General features: G+C 49.9%; 1 protein-coding gene across 1 annotated transcript in view; it reads right to left on the reverse strand.

The window, feature by feature from the left end:
• Positions 1-3,601: 3,601 nt before the first annotated feature.
• Positions 3,602-20,924, reverse strand: part of SLC2A13 (solute carrier family 2 member 13) — a 138,091-nt gene continuing 120,768 nt past the window's right edge. The window contains exons 7-10 of the mRNA XM_058655832.1: positions 20,105-20,230; positions 7,831-7,952; positions 7,583-7,735; positions 3,602-4,223 (exon numbers count right to left, since the gene is read on the reverse strand). Coding sequence (XP_058511815.1) covers positions 3,997-4,223; positions 7,583-7,735; positions 7,831-7,952; positions 20,105-20,230 — 628 coding nt within the window. The 3' untranslated portion in view covers positions 3,602-3,996. The remainder of the gene's footprint in view (positions 4,224-7,582; positions 7,736-7,830; positions 7,953-20,104; positions 20,231-20,924) is intronic.

The following is a 20,924-nucleotide window of genomic DNA, read 5'->3' on the forward strand; positions in this document are numbered from 1 at the left end:
GGACATGTGAACTATTAAACACTACAGAACATGCACTCAGAAATGAAAATATGCACTTTGAAATACATGTATTTTTAAAGCATAAAATCATCTGGACTTAATCTAGAAGTACATTAGAGCTTCAAAACAGAAATTTGAGTATTTGTCACAAAGAAAAGATGCAATAACATTGAGTCAGAGTCCGAATGCTGCTGGGGCACACGTAGGAGACTGGTGTCTACCTGGCTGAATGCATATTTGTATATTTTAGCTTTTAAATGAGATGGAATGATTCTGAATAGGCTGATTTTAAAACTCTACGAAGTACAGGATTTTAATTTAAGGTACCGGTTAGCTGCATGGTCCATTTCCTTTTATCACATAGATGAGGAAATTAAACACATGAGCTTAACTGTCCAAAACAAGACTGACCATCACTGCTAGATGAAGATAATTAACAGACCACTCGAATAGAATAGACCATATTACATTTGGTACATACAATGAAAAAATTTACAGGAATTCTACTGTTTTACACTCACGAGCCAGCGAGGAAAACACCTTTGTGTACTTGTAACGTTCCGCTCTCACAGAACCCCTCTCTGCTGATGAATGGGACAGATCCCCTCTGGGAGACAGTTTGCTGTTTGGCATTTTGAAGTGAGTGCTATTTCCAGAAGACAGCAGCAGTGTTGCTCGCCTTAAAGAACTCAGCAACTTCCACAACGCTGCAGCCTGGACCACTCCACCCGGGAAGCCCACAGTGGCCTGGACCACTCCACCCGGGAAGCCCACAGTGCCCTGCGCGAGGCGAGGAGACTGACAGACGGTGACAGGGGACAGGACATGGAAATGACCTCTGAGAGTGAGTGAGTCTTTTTAGAGAAGCCACGCAGGAGCTGTGCAGTTCACCCAAACTCTAGGCGTGCACAAAGCATGAATTCACTGTCAGCCTCTTATGTCAGTTATTTCATTTCTAATTAGCGAAAATGTGTGGATCTGGCAATGGAAATCACAGTGTAATGAAAGATAATATTCAATATAATTTGATGAATGGGAAAATATTTTTGAGTGTAAGAAAACATCTCATTTTGTCCTTATGCTCTAACTCCCATTGCATCAGTGTTCACAAACTGAGTGTCACTGAACAGTGAGATTCTTCTATTCCTGCGGATAGTGTTTTCTAGAACATCACCCCTGGAGGAGACGGCATGACTACCACACAGTTCGTTTTACTTTGCTATCTGTAAGCAAGAGGTTAAGTTACAAGCTTATTATTTCCCTGATTATTCTTCCTGTGTATAACAGATACTGAAATCATAATATAAATTTCTTGTTTCAAGTGATCTCTCAATTTAGAGTCTTATGTACTAAAGCCTGGTTCAGTGTCAAGTACTGAGAAAGCGTTCAGGGGCATCCTGCAGTGTGTTCTATCAGGGAACCACTGCTCAGGGGAGGGAACACTTCAAGTGGAAATGTGACCTCTTATTGATTATTTTACACTATAATAAAAATACCTAAGTAATCATGTTTTGGGTAATGACTGAAGTGCAGCAATTGAAGAACATCAGGAATATTTTCATGCAAATTACATCTCCTGTTAAGTCCCCTGCAGATCAGCCGTCCTCACTGTATTGTCCTGGTGACAGCAGCCAGTTCAGAAGGAAACCCAGACTGCCAGCTGCTTAACGTGGTAGGTCACATTACTCCACAATGACGTGTCCTACTCTATCTGCTGATGACTTCGGTTGACGGTGGCAGCCCAAGATGCTGAGAACTTAAAAGATGTGCAATATAAAAAAACTTGAAAATCTTGATTTTTTTAAAAAATATACTATTTTAGACTTTGGCGAACATTTATAACATAATTGTATAAGGTTCTTCAAGTAATTATTTGTTGTTAAAAAGTTATAAATAATTCTTAGACTGTGCCTCTCCACCTGTACCTCAAAGACATGGAGTATTACCTTTAGCACTATATAGAAACAACTTTAAGGAAAGAGTAGGAGAACTGTGGCCGGCTTTCTCTGTTCCCTGCCTTTGCGAAGACAAAGCTGAGAGCCTAACTTTCTTACGTCAGGGACAACAGGCTGTGTCTTGCTTTAGATCAGAGTCCAGCTGCTGCCTTAAAGTTTCTGTGCATCAGCCCGGCTGAGGATAGAAATATACAGTTAAGGCTATACTGACAAGAAAGAGAAGAATTGAGGCAATTATTTGGATAAAGCAGAAAAATAAAATTTTAAAGACAGTACTTCATATTATTCTAAGTATTTTTTTCTCCCCAAAATATTCTGATTGTGCCACAAATAGCTCACTCTGTGATTCACTTTACCTATATAAAATATTACACAGATAAAAAAATTTCTTCAGGGATAAGAAATATCAAGAGATTTTTTTTTTTCTGTTAAAATTTCTGGGGAAAAATCAGTATTAATATCCCCTTGGAAACAAATATCAAAGCACCTACTTCAAGGGGAAAACACTCTAAAATGCTGGATTTGTTTGTTTATTATATGAAATTACCAAAGGAAGAAAGGTTTCTTTTTCGGCTGAGAGGATGTTAGGGCACCGACATGACTGTTTAAGTATCACTGGTAAGGTAGACACAGCACTTTCTTGCTACACTCCCAGCCTGGTGATTGTTAGCAGCACTGGCCAGACCTTCAAGGCAGACAACAGCTTGGAGGCCGCCAGTAATTGTGCCATTTTAGAGAGTACCTTGGTGGATGCGCAGAGCCACACTCCCTACTGGCCACGCCAGATTCACAACCTGCAGGGGCCTGTGCATGTCACATCGTTCTAAAAGAGAAGCAAAACCCCGTGAGTTTGCTGATGAATGCAGAAATAGCAACATAAACCTTGCTGAAATGTAGAAAACCAACATTTCCTACCGACATGTCCTATACAGTAATTGTTAATTTAGAGCAATAAAAAAATCTCAATTTTTAAACAAGTGGGGAAAAAAATCTGAACCAAGTATGAGAGACAGAGACAAATCTTTGTCTTCACCAAAGAAAAATGAAAAAAGTTGTGGAAAAGGAAAATGAGGTTATTTTTAAGTGAGAAAGTAAGCAAGTGTAACTGAGTACTAAAATGAAATCTGACACTTCCCTAGATCAGATTTAAGAAAAGGAAGAATCAAGCCCCACTTTGGCAATGAAATGTCAGTGATAGGATTCTTGGTTGATTTCCTTTCTAAGGGGGCAGCCGTCGCTGCCGGCGTCCTGCAGCCAAAGGAAGGCACCGAGCGGAACTCGGAAGACAGCGGGTCAAGGGAGGATTTTGGCAGGAACAAAAATCAGCCCAGAGCTACAGGTCAAGGCTGAGCACGGAATGACAGAGACAGGTGCATGCCTAAGTGACCAACCAGTTAGGAATCCGCAAGTCTTTCCTTCCTGACAACAAACTATGCTCACTAAGCCTTGGCAGCACATCATCACTGATGGGAAAACGCTTGTGATGGTAACCCCTATGCAGCCTGCTTAGCTCCACCTCAGAAAACTCTCTCTGAACTGCAGAGGGAACGCGGTGTCTGGACCCTGAAGCCGACGAGGCAGCCGGGCCCCTGCAGGCGGCCTTTCTGGGTACCAGCTGCTCACGGAGAGCCCCTCTTCCTCGGGAGGACAAGGACTGGTGGGTTGTGTTTGGAGCATCTCTGAGAATTCCTCACTAACAAGAATATGATGGGGCTGGGTTAGCATCGATTGCACTGTCACGAATAATTACATCGGGCCGTAGGAAGCAATGGTGCAAACCCTGGAACCACTGCGCACAGCATTCATGCCAAACTAAGGGGAGGAAGTGTGCGTCCTTGAGTAACAATTGTTAGGTTAAAATCTGCACTTTTTCCTTTTTAGACATATTTTTGTGGGGAGATGTCATGATTGTATCTTCCTCCTAAAATCATGATTTCTAGAGCCTGGAGCCACTCAACACTAGACCAGCAAGAACCCGATTAGCAGCAGGGCTGCAAGTTCCCCCAGTGTGTTTTCATCACCACGGGCACGCCAGCTCGAGTTACTCCACGTCCGAAGCATCGTTGTCAGAAAGGTGGTAGTTGCTGCCCTTCACCCGGATGTACTCGATGTACCTGCCGTCGTCCGAGTCCGACGCGCCACACGTACACAGCCTGCTGTCAAACAGGGACTCGATCTCCTCCAGCTTCTTGCCCTTGGTTTCTGGAAGACAGCCGTAGACGAAGAGCAGGCCCAGGGCAGCGAAGCCAGCATACAGGAAGAAGGCTCCTGCAACGAGAAGCCACGCACACGGATGCTAGGCCTGGGAGGAGCCCGTGTTGGCGTCAGGCCTTCGCGGATTTCCCCCCCGCCCCCACCCTTCCCCCAAAGAGCGCCAGCCTGGCTGCTTTGCATGTTGCCATCCTGTGTGCACCTGCAGCAGAGCTCGGCAGGCAGTGCCGCCCGTGCGGAGCCCTGCAGGTGCTGGGGAGCTCGCCTCCCTCCTGGCTGTGCCCCTCCGCACCAACAGCCAAGGGCACACTCCTCAGCCGTCTCCTCTCCAGGCCAGCGCAGTGATGGCGCTGTGGAACCAGGGCCTCTGTGCAGTGTGTGTTCTTCCGGCTTCTCACGCCCAAGGTCTGGGAGTCAGCGCCGGCTCTCAGCCAGCACCCTGGGGTGGGCAGTCCCGGGGAGCCTGCCTTCACACACTGCTTTCTGCTAACAGCCGTCCCTCCTCGGCCTCGTTGCAGCGCTCCTCTGGGGCCTCAGGGTCCGCGAACCCAGCCTGTGCCAGCCTGTGCCAGCCTGTGCCTCTCTCTCATGTGTCTGCTGTGCTCACACTGGAAGGGAAGCCCTGGAGGTCAGTGCTGGGTACTCCTGAGAGGTCGTGTGCCTCAGTGCCCCACAGGCACACAAACTCCCAGCTGGCTGTGTTCTCCACGTGACCTCACACACGCCTATGGGCTCGAGACGCAGGAAGTGTCGGCCTTCTCCACCTATTTCTAAGACGGCCTTAACTTTAAAATGCTGGGACCTATATCCTGAAGGTGGAGAGAACAGCTATGAGTAATGAAGTGTCTGTGGGAATTAGGCCTTCAGTACAGGCCATTCTGTACAAGAAGTGGGATGAGGCCGATTACGAAGGCCGCAAGAACAGACCGTCTCCTGTGGAGTGGGGAGAGCCGGGCCGGCCCTTAGGGTCCCCTGGGGTCAGCGCCATAGTGCACAGAGTCGAGCCACTGCCTGTGACGGCGGCACCCCACATGGGGAGTGCCTGGCTGCTCCACTTTGGTCCAGTGCTGTGCTAACACCTGGGAAGGCAGTGGGACAGCCAGGCCACAGTGCAGTCAGGGAGTGAAGGCCAAAGAAACACCTGCCATGAGCCTGTTCGGCAGTAAAGCTCATCGGAGTCTTATATAAGGTTCTGGGTTAAAACAAAGTTTTCTCAAAGCCCAACATTCTCAGAGCCAGAAAGATGATGCCAAAATTCACCAGGAAACACAAGAGACATGAATGGTCTAAGCTATCTTAAACAATAAAAATAAAGCTGGAGGAGCTGGAATACCAGACTTGAGCAAGTGGTTACCAAAACAGTCCGGTACAGGCACAAAACAGACGGTCAGTGGAACAGAGCAGAACCCTCAGAAGTGAACCTACACACATGCAGCCGACTGACCGTGGGCAGAACACAGAACGCAGGAAGTGCTCCAGCAAATGCTGTGGGGACAGTTGGACAGCACCCTGCAGGGGAGCAGCAAGACCCCACCTTTGATCTTACACAAAAATCAGCTCTAAATGGGTCAAAGGCCTAAATCTACACCAACGAATTACTAGAGGAAAACATAGGTGCAAGCGAAGACTTCTTAGAAATTAAGAGCACAGGCGGTTAAAGCAAAAATAAACGGGACTATCTGTAATCAGGTGTACACATAAATTCTCACAGATGAACTGTAAAACAGACCAGTATACTGGAAAGATGTGTTGCCGTGTGTGTCTCTACTCCTAAATAAAAGGCCTCCCAATGAAACATGTAAATACACAATAGGACACAAGACTGTCTACCTTTGCCTATACATTTAAATAGCAGAGACTTAGTAATGCAACTGTAAGTAAGGGACTGTCCCATGGTGATGATTTGGGGGACAGTGGGAAGGAGCAGGGGACAGGGAGGGAAGAGTCCCAGTGCCTACAAAACAGTATCAGAAAACAATCACCAAAAGCCAGCCTGTACCTGGATTACACACATTAGCAGGCAGAGGCCATCTGCGGCAGGAGGTCTGTGACAGCTCTCCAGGACACACATTGGGCCACACGTCCTCTACACAGGGCTGTGCTGGTGATAGCTTGGCAGTGGACTTACTGAATGGTGGTGAGGGTTAGGGGAGGGTAGCTGACCTGTGTAAGCTATGCTGCTTAGGAAGCAGTTCAGATTCTGAGATCTCAGAAGACCAAGTCTCTCCGAAGAAGCACCCCAACTGAGAGGCACACTAACCAAGCAGACAGGTCATGGAAGTTAATACCATGTAGGTGATGCCCGGGGCAGTGCTGCGCACAGCAAGGGCTGGCCTGCCAGGCCCTGGGCCTTTGGGTCACCGATGCCAGCCCAACACAAGGCGTTCATGAGTGAGCACTTGGCCATTAAAATGGATGGCCGGGAGCTCTTGTGTTACCTAGCCCACAGCTTCCACAAACAATGCTTTTTCCGAACAGGACATATTTTGGCCTTTAGGTATGTAATTGGTCACAAGAATCAGCAAAGCTGAGGAAATAGTTCTTGTGTTCATTGCCAATCACATCATGAAGAAGACCTGATGAACTGCACAAACTTCCGGCCAGATGGTGCAGGGCTGAAGGTGCTACACCTGCGTCCAGTACAAGGTGCAGCCCACCTCTGCAGCATGCGCCGCTGGCCGCTGGGAGGGGGTTCACAGTGGACACACACCGGGCCTGTGGGGAACTGCTGCCCCATCGCGCAGGCACCCTTCTGCATGCACCTCTGGCCAGTGGGATGCCAGACAATAGTGGACGAGGTCTAGTCCTGGCCCTGTGGGGAGCAGTGCTGAGCGGCCAGGCCCAGGAGGGGCTGGGAGGGTCGACCGGGGTGCTCGGGGTCTCACACCCACCACACAGGATCAGCTGTGCTGCTGCCTTCTGGCCAGAAGCCCAGCAGAGCCTGCGGAGTCGAGTGGGCAGTGGGGGTCACCTTCCTTCCACAGAGCAAGTCTTTGCACCTCAGTAAAAAGGGGTTTGAGACAGATTCCTAACGCAGCCACTCCCCAAGGCTGTCAGAAGAAGAGCTCCACGCTGGTCACACTCCTGCCCAAAGGGGAGGCTGAGGAGGCTGCCTGCCTCTGCTCTCTGTTAGACCTGAGCAGATCAAACAGACAACGGGGGAGGGAGCTGAGAGGCACCCAGCTGAGGAGAGTGGGTGCGTGGTGGGTGCGTGGCAGCTGCGGTGCCGAGGGAAATGTTCCTGAGACAGAAGAATTCCTCTGAACTCCTCAAGGACACTTAGAGGCCTCTGGGGGATAACAGCTGTTCTTCCCCCAACCCCTGGAGATTCTTCTAACAGCAAAAACACCTGCAGTTTGTCCATCACCAACGGCATCTACAGAGGATAAAAGGCTGCTGCAAAAATGGCCTCCTACCGTAGTACGTGAGGTACTGCGCCACGTGCAGAAACGTCAGCGAGACCAGAACGTTGAAGGTCCAGTTCACTCCAGCCGAGCACGCGTTACCCGTGCTTCTTGCCCAGAGCGGGTACACCTCAGAGTTCACTGTCCAGGGCATGGGCCCCATTCCTGAGAAATGGGAAATACAAGGAATTTGAAAAAATGGCAGCTGTGTCCTCGCAAAAGGGATTCTGGCACACAACAGGGGTCCCACGCTTGCTTACCAGGAGCAAAGAAAACAAGGTACAAGACAAGGCCCAGGAGCGCAGTCCACGAGTATGGAGTGGGGCAGAAATTATAGGCCCAGAACACTTCTTCCGTTTTGAATTTAGTTTCATTTTGACACCTGAAAAACAATTCAAGAAATATATGAACGTGGTTCTCCAGGCACAGTTGCAAAAATCCAATGTGGTTTTGTTGGTGAGATCTGGAAATACCTTAATGCCTTAAAAAATGATTCAAAATGCTCTAAGGACATACGCGGTGGATTGCAAAGGCACACAGGACTTGCAGGGCTAAAGAACAGCACAAACAAGTACCCTGCTCCTTACCCACCACACGTCAAACAGGAATTGTGGTTCCTCTCGGATGCTGCTGCCATGGGGGGGACCCTGGGAGTGTGGGTGTCCTGATGGCAGGACAGCCAGGACAATTCTGGTGTCAGAGCCAGAGTGTGTGCACCTGTAAAATGGGACTGTCAGCGTGCATTCCAGGTTAGGAGGGTCGCACGCCTTCGCTCTGCCTCTGGCCAGGACCCGATCCGCCCCAGCATCCCGCTGTGCCAGCCATGGCCAGAGGCCCCTGTGTCTGCCCCGATCCGCCCCAGCATCCCGCTGTGCCAGCCATGGCCAGAGCTCACGTGTGTCTGCCGCATGCCTGTGAGCTCCGGAAGCATTGTGCTGCTCCCTCTCACCAGTCAGAGTGGAAATACCGCATTTTGTCCTCGATATAAATACTGTGCTTCAAAAACAGCATGTATTACTTAAACTGTTTTTTTTTTAAATCATTTTATTTGAAAGGCAAGAAACAGAGATTTCCTGTTTCCTGGCTACCCCCTGGATGCCCAGGGCAACTGTGGCTAGCAGAGGCGAAAGCCAACAGCCAGAGCTCACGTGGGCATCGTGAGTGGGTGGCAGCAATCCCAAGTACTTGTCTGTCACCGTGGTTCCCAGGGGTGCATGAACAGGAGGCTGCAGCTACAAGTGGAGCTGAGCCTTGAACCACGTTCTCCATCCTAAGTACTGTCTTAAACATGGCAGCTCCTGGCCACTCCCTTGGAGAGATGTAAACTGTGCCAAAGTCCTGCAACTGTTATGTTTGCAATACACCTAATTCCATGCGCATTAAGAAAGGCAAACATTGGGCCTGGTGCAGTAGCCTAGTGGCTAAAGTCCTCACCTTGCACATACTGGGATCCCATATGGGCACCAGTTTTAATACCGGCAGCTCCACTTCCCATCCAGCTCCCTGCTTGTGGCCTGGGAAAGCAGTCGAGGACGGCCCAAAACCTTGGGACCCTGCACCCACGTGGGAGACTCGGAAGAGGCTCCTGGCTTCAGATTGGTACAGCTCTGGCTGTTGCAGCCACTTGGGGAATTAATTAGTGGATGGAAGATCTTTCTGTCTATCCTTCTCACTGTATATCTGACTTTCTAACCAAAATAAAAACAATAGATCTTGAAACAAGGAAAGGCAAACATTGACCCCGGTGTGACGGCTCAGTGGCTGAACTCTCACTCCCATGCCAGGATCGCACACGGGCTCCGGTGCATGTCCCGCTGCTGCCCTGCCATCCAGCTCTCAGCTTGCGCCCTGGGAAGGCAGCAGAGGACGGCCCAAGTCCTTGGGACCCTGCACCTCCGAGGGAGACCTGGAGGAGGCTCCTGGCTTTGGATCAGTGCAGCTCTGGCCGTTGCGGCCACTTGGGGAGTAAGCCAGCTGATGGAGGATCTTTGTCTCTCTTTCTCTCTGTAAATCTGCCTTTCCTATAAAAATAAATAAATCTTTTCTTTTGTTTTAAAAAGAAAGGTTGACATTTTTACAATAGGCTGAGCTTATTTTCGATCTCTGATGTGCACTTCCTGAGATATGATGATCACTCTACTTCTGCGTTCCAACAAGCATGTCCCCGCCCCTGGTTTGCATTGTTTATGATTCATGACTTAGAAGAGAGGACTACTATAAACAGGTGCTCTGCAGGAGCAACAGGGAGACTCCATAGACCTGAGCACGTAACTGACAGCAACTGAGACGCCCTAGGTAACACCAAATGCAAGCCTGTGTCCTGAGCTGCGGGAGGACCCGCGGAGCACACCTGCCTCGCCTGGGAGGGGTGCCCGCCTCTGCCAACACTCACACAGGCTCTCCCACTCTATGTTCAGCCCCTGCTTTCAGAGCGAAGGTAATCACCACTCTACCAGCCTCACCATGCCAGCCTGCCAGCAGACACCAGGACAGTCACTCCTCTCCACCCTAAACACACCCACGGTACACTCGGCCGGGCGCCCCCTCGAGGCCTCTCCAGAATGACAGTGAGGGGGCACTTCTGCAGGAGACCCAGCAGAGCACACCCCACGCAAGGCACATAGCTGAGGTTCATCTAACGACATGGTCAAGAAGACCATAAAAACCAGCTCAGCGTGACTGCAACAGTGAGGGCAGCAGCCTGTGAAAGGCAGGGTCGAGGGCTTCCGGCAGAGGGAGGCCGGACAGGAGTGTGAACTGGGACATGGTGGGCAGACCTTGCACCACTCAGGTTTGATGACAGAGCAGGCCTGGCTGGATGAGGAAGAAACTCATGGAGCTCTGGGCTCAGGGTGCCAGAGAGAACTCCACTGGCCACGGGGGTCTGCCCGTCTGAATCCCTGGAGAAGACTGCACCCCAACTCCCGTCACTGCTGACAGCTGCACCCACCGCAGCGAGGGCCACGGCCCGCCCTTCCGGCAGGCAAACCTGTGTGCAGTGCTGCTGTGGGAATTAGCAGGACCCATCTTGACCTCTTGGGAAAGCGACATGAGGGCAAGCTCTGCACCTGCCCTGATTTCTGTTCGACTCCTTGGCTTCTTTTTGTAAACAGGTGAATGGCGTGGTATGCTTTGAGTGAAACTAGGTGAACAGCAACGTACAGCTAAGACTCTCCTGAGCCACACCAGTGTCAAGGCCACGTGTGCTGTGAGCTGGGAGAACAGGCAGGGCTGCTTCCGGAGGCGGGTGGGCTCAGGAGAGGCGAAGCTGCTAGACACAGTGCAGTCACCAATGCCAGTCGGCTGTGGACAGAACAGGGGTTCGGCCCCGAGATCAGGGCAACCTGCAGGGGAGCTGACCTCACAGCCACACCTGTTGGTGGCACAAAGGGAAGGCTCCATGTTGAGACCTAAAAAGTCAGGGAGACGAATAAAAAAGAATTATTAGTATAGCCAAAAAAAAAAAAGCATTGTGGTGCCAATGCGAGCGGAGGGGAGTGCACAGACCTCATGTTGCCACCTGCGGCTGTGATGGAGAGCTCTGTGACTCGGAAGCTTGCTGAAACTCAATTTCCTCATCTGCAGCATGAGGGGGCAGGAGCAGAATCCAGAATTCACCAGCTGTGTGAAATCAGAGCTCCTGGGACAGGAGAGTGTCAGCGCCACCCAGGGGAAGACAGGAAGACAGCTCAGAGCCTGAGCAGCCCAGGAATGCTGAGCAGGGTGAGGCGGGGCCAGGGAGGAGCGTAGGTGCCATCTCGCCCACTGCTCTGCCCCGTGAGTGCAGCCCACCTTGACCTTAACAAAACCCTGGCAAGAAGACGGCAGGAGCTCTGTACCAAGAGACCCTAAAGCGCCTGCCTGTTCAAGGATGTTCGTTTAAGGAAGCAAGAATGACTGCATCAGAGCAATGGCTGCTCCGCTTCTCCAAGAAACAAAGGAAAACAAACCCCAGTGCCCGGGACAGTAGCTCCGGGTTGCGGACAGCCACTTCCGTGATCGGAGCCTGGCTGTGCGTCCCACAGGCCTGCAGTGGCAGTAACTGCCAAGGCTGCTGGTAGCAGTGGCTTCACTGAACCTTCCTGCACCGTGCCAGCCACACCATGGTCACGTTCCAGGCAACTACAGCAACAGTTAAAAACCATTATGTGCTTTACAACTTAAACTTGGAAAGAATATTTGTACTAAGAAACTGAGCAGGAAGTCAACTGTTTTTTCTCAGTGGTTTTACAGATTGTCAGCCATGTTCTCAAGGAGCACAGCTTTAATGAAGGCAAGACACTGGCCAGGGAATTCAAGTGGTTCCAGAGACGAAGCATGCACACCCACAGACACGTCTCCGAAGCTGTGAAATGACCTTCCTGAGCTGCGCTGGACTGACCGTGGGGCCCGAGCACGGGGAGGGCTAGGCGCAAGAACGTGAGCTCATGGCCATTTCTGCCTGATTACACCTGCCTCAGTCTATAGGCCAAGTTGTTGTTTTTTAAAGACTTACTTACTTACTTGAAAGGCGGAGTCGCAGAGACGGGGGAGACAGACACACAGAGTCCTCCCGTCTGCTGGTGTACTGCCCGGTGGCCACAACAGCCAGATGTGTGCCAGGCCAAGGTCAAGAGACTGGAACTCCGTCTGCTTAGTCCACTTGGGTGGCAGGGACCCAAACACTTGGGTCATTCACTGCCCATTCCTGGCCCATGAGCAGGCAGGTAGAACGGCGATAGCTTGGAAATGCAGAAGCTGGGACTTGAACCAGCATTCCAACATGGGATGCTAGCACTGCAGACGGTAGCTTAGTCTGTAGCCCAACAACATCAACATATCCCATATACTAAGCTCTGAGTTTAAGCTGAATTTTCTGTCCAAAAAGTATTTCCCAAAAGTAGTAACAATCTGCCTTTACAAGCTGTTAAGAACCTGAATAACACTACTCTTTCCTGTTCAAAATAAGTAACAATAAATATTTTGTAATGGTATCAACAAAAATGTAAAGCGTCTGAAATATCTATTTCGGGTTTTAGAATCCACCTTCAAAAATACCAAATGGGAGGAACTTTCTTTTTCTTACTTTCAAGTTAATGCCTTACAAATTGTGAATGTTTATTTACAGTTTTATCTATTGACATGTTGTTTGAGATTTTTGAAGGGTATGTTATTCTGAAATGTTTTTGGTCTTGAAGTAAACTGGTATCTTGATGCTGAAAATAAACAACTCAGCTAGTCAGCCACAGCTGTCACCAGGCCCCTGTAGACTGTGGAGGTGCTGCTGCTGTCAGAGGCTGCTCCTTGCCCAGAGCAGGCAGCAGGAGCGAGCCGCACTGGGGTGCACCAGTGTCCACGCCCCTGGGGCTTGTCCACGCCGCTGGGGCTTGTCCACGCCCCTGGGGTTTGTCCACGCCCCTGGGGCTTGTCCACGCCCCTGGAGCTTGTCCACGCCCCTGGAGCTTGTCCATGCCCCTGGAGCTTGTCCACGACCTTGGAACTTGTCCACTCCGCTGGGGATTGTCCACACCCCTGGAGCTTGTCCACGCCCCTGGAGTTTGTCCTGCCTCCTGCAGTGTGTCCAGCCCTCTTTTCTCTCACACTATCATTATCTTCCTGGTTCTGCTCAGCCCACTCAAGTTAGCACTCTCTCTGCTGAGATGAATATTTTCTGCCTCTATAAATGCAACAATTGCCTCCTACAACGTTACCCTGTCACTGAGAAGTCAGCTCAGGACAGCAACAGAGGGAGTGCAGACCTTAGCGTCTCAATTGGGAGACACATTGTTTAGCTCTCCGGTGACCAAAGGAGGCTCCTGGGATGCTGCCACACACCTGTTCTGTGATCCCCTTGGCAATTTTTTTCGGGTGTGTCTAATGGGTGAGACACACCCTGTCCATCCCATACCCTGCCCAGGCTCAGCCAGACACCAAACTTTGGTGCCACGCCCTAAGCAAAGATCTCACTGCTTAGTGCACGGTCCAACAGGCAGTCCAGATGGAGCTGTGCTTCACACACATCCCTCCGAGTTTCAGGTGCCTTAGAGGCGTCACTCGGCTCTGTTCCTCACCTGCATCTTCCTGTTCTTCCAAAAATTCTGGCTGCTAGCTTTCTTTCTTTTTCTTTTCTTTTCTTTTTTTTTTTTAAGATTTCTTTCTGGGAGCCAGCACAATGCCTCAATTGGCTGATCCTCCACCGAGCAGTGCTGGCATCCCAGATGGGCACTGGCTCATGTCTCAGCTGCTCCACTTCCCATCCAGCTCTCTGCTTGTGGTCTGGAAAAGCAGTGGAGGACGGCCCAGGGCCTTGGGACCCTGCATGGAAGATCCCGAAGAAGCTCCTGGCTCTGGACCAGTCCAGCTGTGGCTGATGTGGCAAATCGGAAGAATCAGCAGATGAAAGATCTGTCTCCCTTGTTTTGCCTTTTCAAAAAAAAGTAAATGAATCTTTTTAAAAAATTTCATATCTGAAAGGCAGAATTACAGAGAGGGAGACACAGAGAAAAGATACCTTCCAACTGCTGGTTCACTGCCCAAATGGCCACAGTGGCTAGAGCTGGCATCAGCTGGAAGCTTCATTCAGTTCTCCCACACCCTTGGGCTATCTTCCATTGCTTTCCCAGGCTTCAGCAGGGAGCCGGGTTGGAAGTGAAACAGGCAGAACTTGAAGCAGTGCTTAGGGGGAGATATGTGCATCCCAGGGGTGGCTTAACCATCGAGCCACAAGGCTAGCTACATGGCTGCCTTATTTCCAAGCCAAAGAATGAAAAGCTCCATAGACCTGCATCCTCAAGCACTTCCCCAAAACCCACGGAGATGGTGTTGCTCAAGGAGAAGACAGCCGTCTGCAGCCCACGGGAGAGAGGCCAGGTTCAGGGTCAGAGCGTTCAGGAAACACAGCTTCCCTTCCAGCCCTCCAGCGAATCGCTTCAAAGACAGCCAAGGTTAATACATGCCATCTATTTTCAGGAGTTTCCCAAGTTCAAAAAGCAAATTAATAATTTATAAATAGTCCCAGAGTTTGGAGATTTTTTTCATTCTCATTTATGCTGAGAAAGTTAAAGCAAGATACCGAGACCTGGGGGGAGATCGGAAAGGGCGGAGGGCAATTCAGCAGTACCTAAAAATAAGCCATGAAGACACAATTTTGTAAATATCTGGAAGGCCACATCCTGTACCTGAGCACTTTGCCCGAGTCTACCATAAATGTTCCTCAGACACCCCGTGAACGCATGCACTTTCCTCAACATTCCTGAGCTAAGCCGAGAGCACAGCACGCGCTGTCCTTGCTTGTGCATTTCTCCAACATATAAGTCCACTTGTGTAGTGCTGCTGTCTCTTACCCTCCCTGAAGGGCACTGACCATGGTGCCCAACTTCAATGTTATAAAACTTCAGGAAAACAACCACACACCACTGTGTATTTCCAGGTGCAGGCACAGCACCCATGCGAAACGTCAAGTGCTATTCTGCAGTTGCACCTGCCAATAGTCAAATGTAAGGAACTGGGACTCTGAGCGTATTCTAGCAGAACTTCTTTGTATCCATATTTCCCCTTAACCCATCCATTCCATAACCAAAGACAAGACACAATTTCACACCTTTTCATTTTTAGAAGGCTTCAGGGCACATGTGCCTCTTAGCGGAAAATAAAACTGGCTAATTCTGGGCATACCTTAAGACATCACTCACTGTCCTGCAGCCAGTGAAGACCCAGCGAAAGGCATCCAGAGGCAGCTTTCCTGGGCACCCTGGGGACAGAATGCTGAGTTCTGACAGCATCTCTGGAACCTGTTTGGTACTGGGTAAGGAATGTCTGCACATTTCACATGATCAAAGGTGGGTACTCTGGGGCACAGATCCTATTTAAGACCATGTAACGCACATATCACCAACCCATCCATGGTCCTTAACACATTTCCAAATGTTTTGCTTTAGCCTCTACCTGTTCTTAGCAAAATCCATTAGAATGCCCCCTCCCTTTTCTCTTGTAAATCTACAGTCATTCACACGGGGCCCTACTTGAGGTTAACGGCATGCTACTGCCTGCAGCAGGATCCCCCATGAGTAGGATGTCTGGTCACCTCTTTCTTGACTGGCTATGGAACCTGTCTCTGTACTGTACCTTTATTGAGTCACCTGGGGGCAATGAGCTTCCTCTGACAAAAGGAACAATGGAATTTCAACAGGTGACACTGAGGGAGCGAACCAACACAGAACCCCGAGGGATCTGTGATGCCCAGCTCGATTTCCTGCCTCCGCACGTGTCTGACTCAGGTCAGCTGGATTTCTTACTTGACATCTCCTTTACTGTGTGACCCGAGCTAACAGTGCCTCGATTTGGGATCCTCTATTGCAGAGAAATACAACTGCATCAAGTCAGAGTTTAGTACTCTGAACCTGTACACTCTGGCTTAGAAATGATATGAATTGTTTTTCACATCCTTTCCCAGGCCAAGGCAGGCACATAAATGAGACAGAATGGACCAGGGAAATAAGATCCTTTCCCCACAAGTGGCAGCAGACATTGCAAACAACACACACTCAACTACGCCACTGTTAGTCATCTGCAGTTAGTGCACCTTTCTTGTCTAAGCATAAAACCACGCTGCTACCAAATGATTTTTTTATTCATAGTAAGAGACCGCTACCTTGCTTTGTGATCCAATGTCATTACCAAGCCTAGGATTCACACGAACTCACTCCCCACAATTTCCACATTTATGAAAACATATCCCTGCCCCCTGCTTCACCACCACGCCTGCAGACCCAGCTCTGTTCTCGCATGTGGTTTCCCATCCCTCTTCCCACGCTCTCTGCCCCACAGCCTCGTCTCTACGTGTGACACCTGGGCACGTGATCGCACCTCTTTCTTACAACAAGGACCTTGGGGTCTCCTTTAATCTTCTGCAGTGAAAACCCGTAGACTACAAAGCGAGTATGAACTGACGGGGGAAATAAAAAGCACAAAAGAGCTGATTAGAAAGCTAAGATATGGGGGGGAAAGGCAGTGAAATGCAATTATCAATGTGACTACTTGGCTAAAACTGGTAAAATGTCTCTTAGATTTGAATGCTATGCCCACTTAGACACTGGACAACTCCATAAGGAACAGGCAGCAGAAAGCACGAAGAAGTGTTCTGGTTTGCTGATTGGAAATCCTCTGTAGCACACAGCATATCAATGCTGCCAAAGAGAAGGTTGTTGCATCCAAGTTGTGCACATGGAAAAGTAACAGCCCCAGGCACAGGGCCCCTGCAGTGACAGCCCCAGGCACAGGGCCCCTGCAGTGACAGCCCCAGGCACAGGGCCCCTGCAGTGACAGCCCCAGGCACAGGGCCCCTGCAGTGTTTTCTGGAAAAAGGAGGAGGACAGGCACGGAGCACAGCTGCCGTTCAGGGCAGGAGTGTCCTGCCAGGAGGAACGCACAGTCAAGTCCCTTTTGAAAAGTAATACGGACTAAATCATTCTACAGCACCACTCGACCTGTATGCTGGTCAAAATGACTTTTGCTTTGCTTTCTCTGACTGGTACAGTTTGCTGACGCACTTGGTCTTACGCCATCACCAGAGATACATGCTCTTCCTGCCCTGCCAGGAGCAGCTTTGTGGAATTGTGCTGGGCATTTCTCAGAATAATTTTGAAAAGCATTCTGAATCAGCCCGTCACTGATCTGAGGCTCACAGCAAGGCCCATGCAGCACTGTTGTCTACCAGGGAGGGGCTGTGCAGGGGAGGGCACGGCTCATCACCAAGACCACAAGGATCACGGCAGAGATGAAACACAGAAGGCGGGCCAGCTCCAGCGGCAGGCACAGCAACAGCAAAAGCAAAAGCACGGAGGCAGGGACTCCTAACAGGTCTTCCAGCGAGGAGTGCAGGTGGACTGAGTCTGCATGGGGAGAGAAGACCAACTGGCAACAGGCTGGGGCAGCAGCCACGTGTCTGCTGAAGAAATACGAGCAGCACGCGTCGCTGAGCAGGGAGTACACCAAGCTATTCCAGCCATTCTGCTCACAGCACCAGCATGCTACTTCACAGGAGACACACAGTGAGTCAGCACGCTCATTCGCAAAGATCCCCGAAGGTGGTCGGCAGGCCTGCCAGGGGAGCGCCTAGTGGTTCTGTCTTCCAGAAGGCAGATGAGGGGTTATAAGGATTCCGTGGCCTCATCTTTCAGCAAGTGCCAAGTGCAATCCCGAAAGCTCGTTATTGACATTTCTTAGAAACACGAGGAAGACAAACCCAGCGCAGGATATCCTTGCAGAGGGCATGGCGCTTTCCTAATGGCCTTCAAGTATGCGCTCATTTAACCTTCCTAGCAGCCCTTTTACTCAACACAGCAGTGGAATTTGGCCCACCGGGGCCAGGCTGTCCCCACCACTGCCACTGACCATGTTTGTTGGTTCTGCAAATTCCGCAAATTCTCTGACAGCCACTATTGTTTGTCTTTGTGACTCTGGACTTCTCTCTCCTGCTCTCTCTCCTCTCTCTTTCCATTTCCTGTATTCCTGATCTTCCTGAGGCTGTCTCACTTTGCATCTTGGCAGGAAAGAGTGCAGGAGTACGGACCAGACTGTCTGACCGCAAAACTGCCTCAGTACTTCACCCTGAAACTCCCATCAAGGCTGTCTCTGAGATGAAAAGCCAAGGTCACGGCAGGTGTTGCCTGGCGGGTTCCATTGCAGGTAACTGTACTCAGCTGAGCCACAACACACCATCAGCGGAGGCACAGGGGACGCCCTCTCACCCACACAAACATGGAGATCTCTTCCCGCCTCCCACACCCTCTTGCTAGCTGAACCAGCAAAGGCCAACCTTGGAGGAAGAATAACAAAGCCTGGCTGATATTTTTTCTGTTTCTGCCCAGACACTGAGCTCCTCTCAGAAGGTTCTCTGAGCATCAAAGTCATCTTAGTTCTCTGTATTTTTCTCTCACTGCTCTGCAGCAGCCACAGGCCAGGGACAACGGCACACAACTACCACAACAACCTATGAGTGAAATGGGTAAACTAATTTTAACATAAAGGAAGTGAAATGCATTTATCCCGGGAAGCTATACGATTTATTTTCAAAACTCTGTTGTGAGGCTCTCAGCCTTCTGGCGAGGGGGAGAAAATGCCTGCTTCCTTGAGAAGACATTTCCAGTGAGCCTGGAGACGGGATCTGTGAAAGACCAGAAACCCGTGCAGTTATTGTTAAGCAAAATTTAAAATCTTCATAACTCTAAACTAGTAACTTTCAGAATTTCATTTTCCTACTCTAGTGGAAAAATACAAATCCCTAATGGTTTAACGCTATCAAATAATACATCCTGAAATATTTAATCAATTAACTCACTAATGAAGCTTGGCTAATGAAAATTATACACTAGATGCTTTTAATAGAAGCTCCCATAAGTTTCTGCAACAGCAATTACATTTAAAAATATATGTCTTAGTAATTAGTGTATTTAAAATGTGGTTTATTTTTACTCATCTACTAGAGACCATGGAGTAGCATTTTAATAAAGTGATTACCACCACCAGAAAAGCGACTAATGCTAGTATATTGTATTTTACAGCTCCTAGGAGACTGAAATGCTTTATCACAGGGCTGGTACTGGCATGGCAAGCCACTCCATCTCCTGCGACACTGGCATCCCACAGCAAGGAGCTGGTTCAAGTCCTGGCTGATCTGTTTCCAGTTCAGCTTTCTGTTCATGTGTCTATGGGGGCAGCAGATGATGCCCCAAAAGCTTGGGTAATGCCACCCATGTGGGAAGCCAGGAGGGAATTCCCGGCTTCTGTTTTGGCCTGGTCCTAGACACGGCCATCTGGGGAGCGAACCGGTGGATGGAAGGTCCCTTTCTCTTTCCCTGCTTTTCAAAGAAATAAGTAGATACTCTAAAAAATAAATACTCTCTTACATGTCGTATTGCCTTTATATGTATGCGAAGGACACAGGATATTTCTGTTTTTAATGTGAATTTGAAACAAAAAAGAGCCCGAGGCCACATCATGTAACATCGACATACCTTCTTCGTCCATGGACACTCACACAAGTGTGTGAGAGTGCAGGTATCTGCACACGCCTCCATCTGTGTTGATTCCTACAGCCCGTGTGCTCGACAAAGACAGGCCTGGCGCCTCCCAGGGTGCCTGCACCAAGGACCACCCACCTGCCTCCTTACGTGGCCTAATTTCACCGATCCTTGGAAAGTTCTGGAGGAAAGACACAGCTCCATGCAAACATTTAAGGTGGCACCAACACACAGTGAGTTTACGATTCTGGTTTCCCTTCCAGGACTGCAGATTGCAACACTGTGAAGCCATCAGTGTGGGGGAGGAAAAGCTGCCGTGGCACTTTTTGGGGACACTGGCCACAAAGCAGGATGAAGACTGTCGCATCTCACCAGGCCACGCTGGTTTGGGGTGCAGGTCTCTGGAAGCTGGGCCGAACTCTGGGCCCCTGAGTGTAGGAAGTGCGCAGTGGCGGCACGCGCCACACCCCAGGACATAGGAAGCAAACTGTAGCTCCCCGCCACACCCTCCCGCAGCTGGCAGCCAGTCTCTTACCTGCCCCAGGCTGCCTCGCTGGTAGACGCCGCATCGACAGGAAGGCAGGAAGAGTCGACAACAGCAGATTTGTTCAGCTTGTAGCAGAAACCACAGTCTGGATCCAACATGCATTCATCACAGTAACTGGGAACAACAAAGATTTGTGGTCACACACACAGCCATGGCAGGTGCCCACGACACAATGGATGCTGTGTGCAGCCCTGAGTCGCCCACTCTGCTCCGTGGTTCGGCTTGGGGCCCTGGACAGGGCAAGTGGCAGGTGCCAAGCTGGACCACAGATGACCAACAAACCAGTCCTCCATCTCCCCCTTACCCTAGAGCAATTCTGGAAGACAGTGCAGGCTGTGACCAGAGGACCCTGGCACAGCTGTGTTCGGCTGTCACAGAGCAGATGAACGTTTGCTTTTCTAAACTGCTGACATTTGTTTCCAAATTAGACTGGCACCTCCTCACCTGACTGTCAAACTGTATCAAAGCATTATGTTTTCCTAATCGTCTCTTCTAGATATCTTCTCTTCTAAAAATTGTGTTGCTAGCTGTTTGATTTCAGTTGAGACTAGTTAGGATACTGGTGTCTCAGAGTCTGGATCCAGTTCCCAGCCCTGGCTCCCGACTCAGGTAGTGGGCTCCATCTTACCCATAGCGGGGACGTGATGGAGCTCCCAGCTTCTGGCTCTGGCCTGACCCAGCACTGGCTACTACAGACTCTGGAGGAATGAACCTGAGGATGGGCGGTCACCCTGTCTCCGCTTATCAGTTAAAGACAAACCAACCAACCAATGAAGTTAAAAACACTAATATGCAAATATAGCCACGT

The sequence above is a fragment of the Ochotona princeps genome, chromosome 27 (genome assembly GCF_030435755.1).
Source record: "Ochotona princeps isolate mOchPri1 chromosome 27, mOchPri1.hap1, whole genome shotgun sequence".
NCBI classification, from domain to species: Eukaryota; Metazoa; Chordata; class Mammalia; order Lagomorpha; family Ochotonidae; genus Ochotona; species Ochotona princeps.